Here is a 15,171-nt window from a genome sequence, read left to right as displayed (position 1 = left end):
ATTATATACAGTATATTATATTTGATAAGAAATCTAATTTATAATGATGAAGAATGAATGCATTTATATGTTATTATGTGTGACTTGCATGAATATTAACTTTACATATTCTAATTTTTGCACCCCTTAAATTCCTTATTTCTACATCAAACTGTAGAAATCTGAAATTTAATCTTTTTTTCTTTTAAAAATTCATGGATCATAATGTAAAGGTCTCAAGTGTTTTATATGTGATTTGTGCAATTATAGGCCTGCTATTAAAACAGGTAGTATTTCAGAATTTCTTTTTACACTTTTTCTGTTTTCTTTACTTTAAAATGTCATTTTAGCTGTTTGCCTCACAAGTTTGTTCGTGAATAGGTACAGCAATGTATGTATGTATGTAAGATGTTCATGTACACCAAATACTTTTATCCTTGTAATGGACAAAAATACTAAGCATTCTTTTCGAAAGATGCTCAATAATAGGGATTTAAAAATCGAGTTTGTACTATCCTTGTTTTGTAGGTAAATTCATTCTGGACATTAAATGTCACTTTTCATTGTCACTTTCCATTTTCACTTTTACATTCTCCATTTAGCATTGTTACTGGAGCTCAACTGTGTTAGAATTAATACATATGATGCGTTACTTACATACTTGTAAACATAATTTTCTGTCCATTTTCAAGCAACAGATACATGTACATCCAAAGTAATACATTTATGCTTTACATACTGCTGCTGTTATAAGAAATCATCTCCTAGAAAGGGTATAACATGAATCGTATAAACACATGTAATATGTTCTTAGAATATTTCTATCCAGTAAGATATTTTTATAAGAAATGTATCAAACTTTAGTGAAAATTGACAATTCAGTGCCCAGCATTTCTTAACCCCTTCTGAAATATGGGGTTTTGGATTCGAGACTGGGACTCAAATAGATATATTCTTGTAAATAGAGATCTAATGGAAATCTGTAAAAATGGTATTTAAATGGCCAAAGGCATCAGTCACTTGTCAGCTAAAACAAAATCAGAATTATAATCACAATTATTTATATTTATATAGGCTATTATGTACTTCAATTCTGTAAATACTAAAATATGAAGTAAAAGAATATATACTTTCATTTATAATCATTCAGATTCAAAGATAACTAAAATGATTAAACATGAACCAAATTTATTGAATGATACCTATATTGTGGATGTCAAATATTTTCTATGATAGTAAAAATGTTTTTGCTACTCTGCTATATATCTGAAATACCCATTTTCCTTTAAGTTCAGAAAGGGAATGTATTGATAGCTAAAGCCTAAGCCTTACAGGGAGATGTCTGCCTGTCAAGTTGTTTTAAAAACAACAAAACTGAACATTTTAATGAAGTTTTCCCAAACTGAAACATTCATTGAAGAACATAAAAAAGGTCATGAACTTGCGTCTTTGCAACGTCACGTGCAAGTAGATCTCTGATGTGGAGAGTTATATATTAATTTATAAATATCCACTTGTTTACATTTTAATTTGTTTCATTCTCTGAACTGACGTCGAGATTAACTTTTCCCTGTGATCCAGGGCCCTGTTGAACAAAGAGTTACGATTGATCTGATCAATCATATGGAAATCCATCAGTGTCATAATTTTTTTCTACGAAAAATTTGCACAATGTCCTTCTTATGCAAAGAGAAGCGCAGGGAATTTTCAAGAAAACAATGAATGCATGAATATACATCACATCTATAAAATATTTTGAACAAACATGCATAATTGATGTTGACGTTGCTGGCCGTCCGTAGTTGCAATTGATTGGATCAATCGCAACTCTTTGTACAAGAGGGCCCAGATTAACCGGTGTGTTGGCTCAGTTGGTAGAGCATCCGTCTCACAACCGGGAGGTCGGGGGTTCAAAACCTGGCCACGTCAGACCAAAAGACGTTTTAAGATGGGAGTCGCTGTTACCCTCCTTGGCGTTCAATGATTAAAGGGATAGAGCCTCGTCGATCTGGCGCTGCACAACGGCTGCCGGGCCCATGATCAATTAGGCAAAGCTAATTTTCTGAGTATTTCATTTCATGTCTATTTCGAATAATGAAATATGGATTTGGATTTTTTTTTTACTCAACAGCAGTGAACATAATAAAAGACTCCCATAGTTTCCTTGCTTGTTGACTAAAGAGCATCCATTTCTTCTTTGTAGTTGTGAAAGACCACCAGTGCCATTCCAAATTTTCTTGGCAGTTGTGTAGAACAACTACCACCATATTAACATTGTATTTCTGTTTATAAGGAAATTTAATTCTCATTCCTATATCATTTACATATTTGGCAATCAAACCCTATATAGTGATATTATCTGTTATGTTTAATCATATTCTCAAGCTTGGTTGGAGAGTTAACACACATGATAATAATTAATCAATTTAAAAATTGAATTATAACATATTGTTAACTTTTCATAGATTCATGTCTGTTATGACCCTTTGATAGTATTGATTTATTTTGTACCATTGAAAACAAGTATGTTTTAGTTTCAATCAGAATTTATTTTCCAACATTCCTCTCTATGCTTTATAATATTGTCTTGATTGGATTATGTTTTCTGTGAACACGTTTTGTTGATTTCAATATACCATTTTCCTTTTCTGTATTTTGTTCGTCATGAAGTCATGGATTATTACACTTTGTAATATTTTTAATGTTTTAACTTGTTTTGTTTTCATTTTGAAATGGTAGGAATGACATTATCCTGGCAGTGTATGATGTTCTGGACGAGTTGAACCTATTGTGAGCAGAACGGATTATTCCCTTTAAGTATTGTGTCTGAATTGTTTTAATATCAATATATATCATGCCAGTCATTTAGCCTAACGGCATGATAGTGTTACAGTTGCGGTTTACTATGAGATTCAAAGTAGCCTCATCTGTTTATACTCTCTGTTTATACTTTTTCAATGCCAGTGGGTTTTGTCTGGTATCAAGAAAGTTTTATTTCTTTATAAAGCGCAACCAATTTTGCCTGTATCATCAAATTACAAGAAGAAATATATGGCCGATTCATTTCTGTTACATCAAATTTAGCCTACTTAATTAAGTTACAGATAAGAAGCATGAGGGAAGGTATTTAAAGTCAGTGCAACATGCAATTTGTAGTTATGATAATAGAAAAGGAAGAAATGCAGTCCTGAAGACTCCTAATTATTTCACTAATTCAGACAGTGTTGATGAGAGCTGTTTAACTATCCTTGCACCAAGAAATATGTCATTTCCCCAAAACTGAGCTTATGATTCTATGCTCATTTTCAAATAATAACAAGATGAATCATCAAGCAAAAATATCCATAATTTATAGTGGGAAAAAAATTCATGGGGGTATTCTGACCAGTGCAAGGAGATGGTACCTAATTCTTAGAGTATGTGAGCATGAAAAAAGCTACATGTATGGTGTTTTCCAGTTTAAAAAACCCCGTAATGATACAGTTTAATTTTTTGTCTCACCTGCGAAGCAGAGTGAGACTATAGGCGCCGCTTTTCCGGCGGCGGCGGCGGCGTCAACATCAAATCTTAACCTGAGGTTAAGTTTTTGAAATTACCTCATAACTTAAAAAGTATATGGACCTAGTTAATAAAACTTGGCCATAAGGTTAATCAAGTATTACTGAACATCCTATTAGAGTTTCATGTCACATGACCAAGGTCAAAGGTCATTTAGGGTCAATGAACTTAGACCATGATGGAGGGATCAACATCGAAATCTTAACCTGAGGTTAAGTTTTTGAAATGTCATCATAACTTAGAAAATATATGGACCTAGTTCATGAAACTTGGACATAAGGTTAATCAAGTATCGCTGAACATCCTGCACGAGTTTCACGTCACATGACCAAGGTCAAAGGTCATTTAGGGTCAATGAACTTTGGCCGAATTGCAGATATCTGTTGAATTCCCATCATAACTTTGAAAGTTTATGGATCTGATTCATGAAACTTGGACATAATAGTAATCAAACATCACTGAACATTTTGTGCAAGTTTCAGGTCTCATGATTAAGGTCAAAGGTCATTTAGGGTCAATGAACTTTGGCCGAATTGGGGGTATCTGTTGAATTACCATCATAACTTTGAAAGTTTATTGGTCTAGTTCAGTAAACTTGGACATTATAGTAATCAAGTATCTCTGAACATCCTGTGCGCATTTCAGGTCACATGACCAAGGTCAAAGGTCAATGAACTTTGGCCGAACTGGGTGTATCTGTTGAATTACCATCATAACTTTGAAAGTTTATGGATCTGATTCATGAAACTTGTACATAAGAGTAATCAAGTATCACTGAACATCCTGTGCGAGTTTCAGGTCACATGATCAAGGTCACAGGTCATGTAAGGTCAATGAACTTTGGCCATGTTGGGGTTTTTTGTTGAATAACCATCATATCTCTAAGTTTATTGGTCTAGTTCATAAAAAGTGGACATAAGAGTAACCATGTATCGCTGAACATCTTGTGCGAGTTAGAGTAGTATTCAAAGTCAGCACTGCTGCTATATTGAACCGCGTGATGCAGGTGAGACGGCCAGAGGCATTCCACTTGTTTAGATCAAGCACCTCTTGGAATAATGTAACATTGAATTGTAAAGAATCACAGCTAAAAGGCCTTTTCCATCCACTCTGAAATCTCATAAAGACAAAGAATACTAGTATGTCTCGCACTCTCACTTGACAATCATACAAACTCAATCGTTTGTTAGCCACTGAATTGAATATTTATCGACAAGTGGGGCTATAATTGCCCTGTTTTATTTATTTATTTAATGCACATTAGGTCATCCAGATAATATGCTTCTTTTAATACCATTCAATACAGTAGAATAAAGTTGCTATAAAGTTTGGTAAAGTGTCTTTTTTTTAAAGCTTTTTGGTAGTACAATCTCAAAATGGTGTTGGATAAAGAAAGCTCAATATTTCATTTGTATGCTTTTCAAGAGCAGGCACAAGAATGAACAGAAAACAAAATCACGATTCTTACTTGGGGTGATTCACAAAGATTTAAGTATGACTTAGAGTCGCACTTAAATGCCGACATGTACATGATATGTTACGCACAATCTGATTGATGGATACGATGTGGTATACATCCTCTTGGCATGATCTGACCAATGCTGTCATGCCTTTCATACCACACGCAGCTAGGCATTTAAGTTTGACTCTAAAGTCGTACTCAAATCTTTGTGAAACACCCCATGGATGATAAAATCTTAAGCATGTCTTTATTCAGTGCCGTTTAGAGTTGGGATTTGTCATTTGAGAAAAAATAAGTCACTTGCAAACACAATATTTAATTTGAACCATAGGAAACGCTTAAATTATTCAAGGTACATTTATTTGATGAAGCTGGCAAGGATTACCACAGGGGGTATAAATGCATTGGTAATGATTTGCAGTGTATGTTTGTTTTGAAGGTTTTGTCTTCTTTTTTGGTTTTCCATAGTTTTAAATGTTGAATTATAAATGTGGCACACCAGGGGCCCGTCTTACAAAGAGTTATGATTGATCCAATCAATCGTAACTATGGAAATCCAACAGTGTCATAATTTTTTCTACAGGAAATTTGCACAATGCCCTTTGTAAACAAAGAGAAGCACAGTAAATTTTCAAGAAAACAATGAACGCATTAATATATATCATAGTTCAAAAATATTTTGAACAAACGGGTATAATAGATGTTGACATTGCTGGCCGTCCATAGTTGCGATTGATCGGATCAACTGCAACTCTTTGTAAGACGGGGCCCAGATGAGATATTCTAGAAGTAATCATATTTGAATTATGGCTGGCCCTGTATGCTATATATTTTTTTGGTAAATGTTTAATGATTCAGAATTCAGATGTATTTGTTTATTATTCTACTTGTTACATATGAAGTGCAAGCTTTTTCATGAATAAAGAGTACAGAAGAAATACATGACAAAAACTTGTAAGATCTCTTTCTTGTCCATGACCTCTTTGATTTGCTTTTATAAGACTTCACTCTAAAATGACAGAGCTTTGAAATAAATTGAGATCAGCTGTAGTTGGTGGCCAGTCAAACTATGGAGTGGAATTTAATCTTATAGTTTTATAGATTCATTTTCAATCTCAATGGGGTAAATGCTAATCGATAAGGTTTAAAGGGATGGCCCAGGCTGGAGATATTTATTTCAATAAAAAGAGTAAAATTCACAACGCAAAATGCTGAAAATTTGATCAAAATCGGATAAACATTTTTAGAAATATGCATTATTCCGGTAAAACAGTTCTAGGCATGTCTTTATGAATATTCATTAGGTTGGCTGATGATGTCATATCCCCACTTGTTCTTTTGTATTTTATTATATGAAATAAGGTTTATTAAAAAAATTTCTATCAAGAACTAAAACAATTGGATTGACAACTGATTAAGTGCATTACGGTAGTTATTTACTGCCACAACTTGATTCATCAGAATAGAGACACATCATTTACACTTGTATGTAAAAATGAAACATTCATGATTTCATGTAATAACATAAGAAAAAGGAAAGTGAAGATGCAACATCATCAGCCCACCTAATGAATATTCATGACGATGTGCATATAACTTATTTCACAAAATATTGGTAAGCTTTCACATTCAATAATTTTGTTTTTTGTTATCCGATTTTGATGAAATTCTGCATTTGCTTTGGGAATTTTACTCTTATTTATTTAGATATAAATATATTCAGCCACAGTGTTTTGCTGGTCACTTTCTACAGCCGATCACGTGGGTGCTTCATAGAGCTGTTTGTAAGTTAAAAGCGACTTCACGAACGACTGGTGATCCTTTCTTAGGCTCTAAGATCAACATCAATGAAAATTTGGTCGATATCATTTACCACAAGAAAGGATCACATTCATCAGTTGTTCATAAAGTCATTCACAACTTACAGGAAGCATTACAAAACCCCACCTCTTTCAGCGAACTAATTTCAGATTCATTTAATAATACATAATTAGAAGACTGTATAGCGAAATCAAGGATCATTATTTGCCTGGATATTAAAAATGATTGGTATATATAGGCCTAAAATGGTTACATATTTTGCAAAATATCAGAATGAAACAACAAATCAAAATCATCAAATCAAATGTTTGATATTACCACACAAAGGGCATGAATTACTTTCATATAAAGATAAATGTAATATTTACAGAGACAAATACATCACAAAAACAATGACTTTCCTCCATTTAATTAAAAAGTAGATATCAAAAGAAAAAAGTAATGTATCTATATTTTGAAAGAATGTTGTCTCAAAGTACATCAACCTAGTAATAAATATTGAACATTAAATATTGCTTCCCAAGTCAAGGAGATGCGTGACTACTCAAGCTGAATAGCACCTACAAAGGGTTCAAGAATCTGGAATCAGGATACTGATGAAATATCAACACTCTGGTGATACTTGAAAGATATTGGTATTGCCAGTTTTCCACTCAACAAGAACAAAAAATGTCACGTTGAATTTTCAGTGGTGAAACAGAGCATTCAGTTACGATTCGTTCACTTTTGACTTGATGACTCCTCCTTGGAACACCTGCCGCAATTAAGGACGTTCTTGAAGACTTCCTGAAAGTTGGGATGCCTGAGTCCATATACGATTGGGTTCACGACGCTGTTTGCCAGAACTAATATGATGCCGTAAAAGCTGTAAATAACAGGAATGATCAGATTCACCCCGATTGGTAGGAAACATAAGATAAAGATACAGACAACGATGAAGAGATTCTTGGTAATCTTGATCTCCCTTCTGTTGATGGCCTTGATCATAGGTGGACGAGATACGGAAGATGGTGATGAATCCTGGCCTTTAGCTTCGTCTGAGGTTCTGTCAGCTTCATACCTGTCCCGAAAGTGCTTATTGTGCTGGAGAATATGGTACAGGAGGAGAAAGTAAAATACCATGGTTACGGCCAAGACAATGACAAATGAAAGTCCTTGGATGATAGCATAGTACAACCCAAGCGGGTTTGTGTCCGTTGTTAAACACAGGGAGTAGTATTCCGAATAGCCAAGGGCTCCTATGCCAAGGAAAGGGGGAATGACCATTGAAGCCGTGGAACCGATCCAGAGAATCGCCACAACTGAGGTGATTTTCTTAGCGGTATGGATACCTTGGTGGCCACGGACGGATCTCGTTATGACGTACCAACGGACAACGGCGATGGCAGCTAGAGTTGAGGCACTGCAGCAGATACAGGTAGTGGTGACCCCAGAAACGGTGGCGCAGATGAAGTCAGGCAATGGATATTCATTTGTCTTGCTTAGAAGGGCCACAACGTTGAACGGGATGCAGATGCACGTCATCAAATCTGCAAATGCAAGATTGACCACCAGTATGTTGGTGGTCGTACGAAGCTTTTTGGTGACGACGACGGTGATGATGACGATGGTGTTACCCAAGAGGCCGATCAATGTCACTAAAATTAAGACGGATGCAACAATAACTCGATGGTAATATGGTATACTCTCGGGACTGGTCTTAAAATCTGTCCAATCTACATCCGAGTTTCTGTCTCCGTCTGTGAAGTTATCAAAATGGATCTGTGATGTGTTTTCCATTATTTTATTGTGGTGTCTATTTATAGAGCAATGTTCAGACAAGACTCCAAAATTATTTTACCTCTTCTTGATGTGATTTGGTTTTTATCGTTAAGACTTCAAAAACATATTTATGAATCCAAAAGTCGGATAAGTAATCCACCGAGTCTCTATCGTCATGCCAAGTCAGTTTCAAAATGGAACTACCAATATATAGCCCCAATCCTGAAAAGTGAATTCATCCCGGTCTGATCCTTGAAAAATACTCCATCCAATTTTACCTTGAAATTGTGGATTAATAATTGATATTTCAAATTAATTGTATTTTCTATCCCGACCTAATTTTTTATTGTTGACTATAGTCATTTCCAACCCAGTCACCGACAGGCCTGTGAAAAGATATTATTATGCTTTCTAAATTATGAATTATGTATTTCATTACTGTAATGGTTCAGGCCTCAGTTGTATATGCATTCAAAGAATTGGTAACAAACGGTTTATAATCGGCAATAATTGATCTAATTCCTTGAATTCCAATTTCGTTCATTCCTCGCACAGAGGTCAAAACAATAGTATATTTTCAGAATGGTATCGCAATCGAAGTGGTATTTCTGACAACTATCAACCTGATCAAAGGATTCCATATTTATTTGTAGCAATTCTGGCAAAATGAAAAGCGTAGATCACCTCATGATGTACTATTAGCTATTTCTAAAAAAAAACTTTTTGGAATATTCGGAAACTCTAGACTGCCATGTATATTATCATGGGTGATATAAATCTTGATATATTGAAAGAGGTTGACAATTATACCACGAGACGATAAAAGTAGATTAACAACATATTCTCATTATCTTTTGTCAATACTACTGAAGGTACCACTTTTTCACTTTTCTCATAAAGATCCCCACATAGTTCAATCAACGTTAAATAGAGAGTTGTTAATTCTTGATAGATGGATTGACACGAATAGACTTAAGATTAATTATGACAAAACAAATTAATGTGCATGCTTTTTGGAAATAGACATATGCTAAAAAAAAACACAATGGACTAGCATTGATGGTCATACCATCAAACAAGTTTCTTCACTGAAATACTTGGGTGTGCATATTGATTCAGAACTGATATGGTAACCAAGTGAAAGGTGGGTCCTATATGATTTCGTTCCTCCGTAAATTAAGTAAATTTATCAATAGGAATAATTTGAAAATTAGCCATGGAAGCGCCGTGGTGTAGCGATTCTGACTCTCGCCTTGTAATCAGAGGGTCGTGTGTTCGAATCCCATCATGGCCTAGCGTCGATCCTTTGGCAAGGTGTCAATCCTTATGGGTACCCGGTAGGATGCGAAAGCCTATGTAGTATGCCTAGCAATTGAGTCTTGAAACTCTTGTTGGAATGCCCCCCAGGGAGTGGAGAAGGTGCATACATATTGTATGCGGGCATGCAAGGATCCGATGACCAGGGTATTAATATGTCTGTAAAGCACTTAGAGACGTCATTCTGATGTGTTAAGCGCTATATAAATGCGGAATATTATTATTATTATTATTATCTCTCAGAGTCAGAAGAGTACCTACGGGGGGGCAGGGGGCAGTCTGTCCCCCCCTGAAGAGTCCAAACCCATGCAAAAGACGTATTCATCCCCCCCCCCTGACGAGCTTGAAGACCTTTTTTGTCCCCCCCCCTTTTTTTTTTTGCTTGTCAATTTTTTTTGACCGACGGTTTTGCCCCCACCCCCTGTGGAAAATCCTATAGGTACGCTACTGCTCAGAGTATTATACTGCCCAACTTGGATTATACTGATGTAATATGGCAATCTTCCTATGACAAATTTACAGATCAACTACAAAAGTTGCAAAATAGAGCTGGTAAAATTATCCTTAATATTAATAATCGGTCACATGTTTCTACTGACTCAATTCATGAAATAATGGAATGGCAAACCCTGAAGTCTAGGCAAAACTTTCACATTCAAACAATGATGTTTAAGATCCTCCATGATTTGGCTCCAAAATATCTAACAAAATACATATTTTACACCTCAAGACCTTAACATTTTCGAAAAAATAATTTGTGCCATCCCAAACCCAGAGCTAATTATTGCAAACGCACATTTTTCTACAGGGGGACTAAGTTGTTAAACAGTATCCCAGATAATATTCGTAATTGTATGACCTTAAATTCTTTTAGATCAGCGTTGTCACATTTCTGTTTTTTTCTGGGGGAGGGGGTAGTCGGGTGGGAGTAAGCAAACTGATATTGATTTTTTTTTCTCCTTTCCTTCTTTCTTTCTTTTTTTTACCTTTTCTTTTGTTTCTTCCTTCCTTTCCTTCTTTTGTCTTTTCTTTTCTGTTCTCGTGTTCCTCTTCCAATGACTCTCTCTCTCTCTTATTTATTTGGTCCCCATAGAAGACCAGCCGCACATACAGTGCGTATCAAAAAAAGTTTACACTTTGAAAAAGCCCTGGGAATTAAACAATATACAAAATGTGGGTAATTTTCTTTTTACATATAATCTTGGGCTTGGGGGGCTATCTAATGATAGTAAAAGTTTTGATAGAATGTTACACTTGAGTGAGCACTGTCCATTTTTGTAAAGCTCTCAGAAATCTGTTTGCGCAGAAATGCTTGTTTTCACGCTGTGTCAGGGGAAAGGGCGAACTTACCCTGCGAAACATTTCTCATACATTTCCCTTGCCCTTTTAGTCAATTGAAATAAAACGGATACATTCAAGCTTTTTGTAACAACTTTGCCACCAAAACTAAAATTTCTACACTTAGTAAGTACAACCTTTACCCTTTTGTGCCAGCTGGATCTGAGGACATACCTGAATCTGAACAAAAGTTTATATCAGACATTTCCAGCATTTTTTCACGAAGTTTTTATCATTTAAAGCGGGTTTACAATTCATTTTCATTTAATACTTGTTTCTCCACACTTTTCCCAAGGTTGAAAATGATTAACAAAATGAAAATCAAGCTTAAGCCGGTCATGTAAATCACAGCTCAGTGTAAAGCAAATATCGTCACGAAGGCCTCGGTACTTGGGGGAGTGGGGTGGGGCACAATGCACTCTTTGAAGTGTTTTGGGCAAGGAAACAAGTTGAAAAAGGTAAAAAGATATCTTCAAATCAATGTACTATAGCTAAATTTTACGTGTTCTTCATGATTAAGGTCTACTTTTATTCGCATAACTATTTCAAAGTTCTGCGCAAATCATTTTTCACTAAATTTTCAAAAGTAAGTGGTGCTCACTCAAGCGGAAATATTTTTTGACAGTTATATCGTCATTTGCTTAAATGGCTATGTACCAATGTTAAAATGTGAAAAAATCTTAAGGATATTACAAATAGGTAATTTTACATGATTTTTTCTAAGTGTAAACTTTTTTTGATACGCACTGTATAATTGGTGCAGCTGAATATGGGTTACCCAATCGCCTTTTATCTTAAGTTTGATCTTTTAACTTTCTTAACATGTTGCACTCATTATTTTTTAAATCAATGTTTAGAATTTATTTCATTATGTATGTATATGTTATTCCTCGTATCTCTTTACATGTATATATATTGTTATGTATGACAAAAATAAAACAAACCAACAGAAAAATTGCAAATTCATCTCTCTGAAGACAACGAATACGTAGGTATATATGAAGAGTTTAGTTGCAAAAGGGGTTAGGTCCACTTTGGACCATTCCGAGATAATGGTCCATTCTCACTTGTTACAATATTCTTATGAGAAAGTAAATTGACATGATGTACTACCCTATCATGTAAATATATTAAATGGGTAAAAAAGAAATCTACCTGTCTTCATTTTTTTCTATATATTTGAAAAAAATCATTGTGGACCTAACCTCTTTTGCAAGCAAACTGAAATGAATCCAATCTCTTTGATTAAAATAGTGATTTTTTTTTCTTTGCCAACTTTCATGCACCCCTGGAAAAAAAAGTGTGTGGGTGGGGGGGGGGGGCTGATGGCTTCCACGGCCCATGCATCCAAACTCATCTGTGTCAAATTCTGGCAGATCGCTGTACAGACATGAAGAATTATCATGATCATGATCGATGCTGGAATATTATTGATCGCTGCCTAATTTTTTTGTCTTTAGGCCTATGTGGATTTTCAATAGCAAGCACAAAAAGTGAGAAAAAATGATTTTGATATACGGCCGCCCTATAATTTAATCAAAATAAATCTCTCACTTTCAGTAATATACTGGCAACCAGGCGCGGATCCATGGGGGGGCCGAGGGGGCCTCGGCCCCCCCCCCCTTCGGCTAAAAAAAAGAGAGAAGGAAAGAAAGAGAAAAAGAGGGGAAGAGGGGAAAGAAAAGAAGAAAAAGAAGAAAGGACGAAGGGAAGAAAAAAAGAGAGGAAAAGGGGGGAAAGAAAAGAAGAAAGGAGAGAGAGGAGAGGGGAAAAGAAGAGGGGAAAAGAGAGAGGAAGAGGGGAAGGAGGAAGAGGGAAAAAAAGAGAGAGGAAAGGGGGAAGAAAAAGGAAAGAGGGGGAAGGAAGGGAAGGAGAGAAAAAGGGGAAAGAAAGAGAAGGAAAAAGAGAGGGAAAGGAAAAGGAGAAAAAAAAGAGAGAGGAAAGAAAAGGAGGAAGAGAAGAAAAGAAAGGGAGAGGGAGGAAAGAAGAGAAGAAAAAAGAGAGGGAAAAGAAGAAGGGAAAGAAAAAAAGGAGAAGAAGAGGGGAAAGAAAGAGAAAAAAGAGGAAGAGGGGGAAGAAAGAGAAGAAAAAGGGAGGGGAGGGAGAAGAAAAAAGAGGAAGAGGGGGAAAGAGAGAGGAAGAGGGGAAAAGGAAAATAAGAAAAAAGGAAAGAGAGGAAGAGGGAAGAAAAAAGAGGAAAAAAGAGAGAGAAGGGGAAAAAAGGGGGAAAGGAAGAGAAGAAAAGGGGAAAGGAAGAGAAGAAAAGGGGAAAGGAAGAGAAGAAAAGGGGAAAGAAAGAGAAGAAAAGGGAGGGGGAGAGGGGGAAGAAAAAAGAGGAAGAGGGGAAAGAAAAGGAGAAAGGGGAAGAGGGAGGAAAGAAAAAAAAGAGAGGGGAAATAAAAGAAGAAAAAAGGGAAAAAGAAGAGGGGAAAGAAAGAGGAAGAGGGGAAGGAAGAGAAGAAAAGGGAGGGGGGGAAGAGGAAGAGGGGAAAAGGAGAAAAATGAAGAAAGAGGAAGAGGGAAGAAAAGAGGGATGAAAAAAGAAAGAGAGAAAGGGGGAAAGAAGAGAAGAAAAGGGGAGAGGAAGACGGGGAAAGAAAATGATGTTCGAACCAAAAGGGCGCTGAAATAATGTTCGAAGAAATGTCAAAATGCTGTTCGAACTGGGGGCAGAATTGATGTTTGAACGGGGGGGGGGGGCGAATTAATGTTCGACGTAGGGGCGCCAAATTGATGTTGGACCTACATGTAGGGGCGCCGAATCGATATTCGAACTAGAAGGGGGTCAAAATGATGTTCGAATGGATGCCAAAATGATGTTCGAACTGGGGGCCAAATTGATGTTCGAACGGGGGGGGGCCGAAGTGATGATCGACCTATATTTAGGGGCGCCGAATTGATATTCGAACTAGGAGGGCGCCGAAATGATGTTCGAAGTGGGGACGCCAAATTGATACTCGAACTAGGGAGGGGGCCGAATTGATGTTCGACGTAGTGGTGCCAAGTTGATGTAGGGGGCGCCAAATTGATACTCGAGCTAGGGGGGTGGCGAAATGGTATTCGAACTAAGGGCGCCAAATTGATGTTGGACCTACATGTAGGGGCGCCGAATCGATATTCGAACTAGGAGGGCGCCGAAATGATGTTCGAAGGGATGCGGCCAAAATGATGTTCGAACTGGGGGCCAAATTGATGTTCGAACGGGGGGGGGGGGGCGAAGTGATGATCGACCTACATGTAGGGGCGCCGAATTGATATTCGAACGAGGAGGGCGCCGAAATAAAGTTCGAAGGGATGTTAAAATAATGTTCGAACTGGGGGCGCAAAAATAATACTCGAACTGGGGAGGGGGGCCGAATCGATGTTCGAGCTAGGGGGGCGCCAATTGATACTTAAACTAGGGGGGCACCGAATTGATGTTCGAACTAGGGGGACGCCGAAATGATGTTCGAAGTGGGGGCGCCAAATTGATACTCAAACTAGGGGGGGGGGGCGCAAAATTGATAGTCGAGCTAGGGGGGCGAAATGATATTCGAACTAGGGAAGGTAAATTGAGTTCGAAGGGATGTCAAAATGATGTTCGAACTGGGCGCCGAATTAATGTTCGAACGGGGGGGGGGCACATTGATGATCGACCTACATGTAGGAGCGCCGAACTGATATTCGAACTAGGAGGGCGCCGAAATGATGTTCGAAGTGGGGGCGCCAAATTGATACTCAAACTAGGGGGCGCCGAATCGATGTTCAAACTAGGGGGGGGGCGCAAAATTGATACTCGAGCTAGGGGGGAGGGGCGAAATGATATTCGAACTAGGGAAGGTAACTTGAGTTCGAAGGGATGCCAAAATGATGTTCGAACTGGGGGCCGAATTGATGTTCGAACGGGGGGGGGGGGGGCAAATTGATGATCGACTTACATGTAGGGGCGCCGCGCC

General features: G+C 37.2%; 1 protein-coding gene across 1 annotated transcript; it reads right to left on the bottom strand.

The window, feature by feature from the left end:
- Positions 1-7,540: 7,540 nt before the first annotated feature.
- LOC121414840 (rhodopsin, GQ-coupled-like) lies at positions 7,541-8,599 on the bottom strand. Its single transcript, XM_041607896.1, has one exon. It carries the CDS (start codon positions 8,597-8,599, stop codon positions 7,541-7,543), a length of 1,059 nt encoding a protein of 352 aa, XP_041463830.1.
- Between the last annotated feature and the right edge of the window lie 6,572 nt (positions 8,600-15,171).

This window comes from Lytechinus variegatus, chromosome 5 (genome assembly GCF_018143015.1).
Source record: "Lytechinus variegatus isolate NC3 chromosome 5, Lvar_3.0, whole genome shotgun sequence".
In the NCBI taxonomy this organism is placed as follows: Eukaryota; Metazoa; Echinodermata; class Echinoidea; order Temnopleuroida; family Toxopneustidae; genus Lytechinus; species Lytechinus variegatus.
The sequence above is the reverse complement of the archived record's forward strand: the minus strand, read 5'-3'. Positions and strand labels throughout refer to the sequence as shown.

What these genes read in the sequence shown, in the direction of transcription:
- LOC121414840 (XM_041607896.1), bottom strand. Translation starts at nt 8,599, where the DNA reads ATGGAAAACACATCACAGATCCATTTTGATAACTTCACAGACGGAGAC.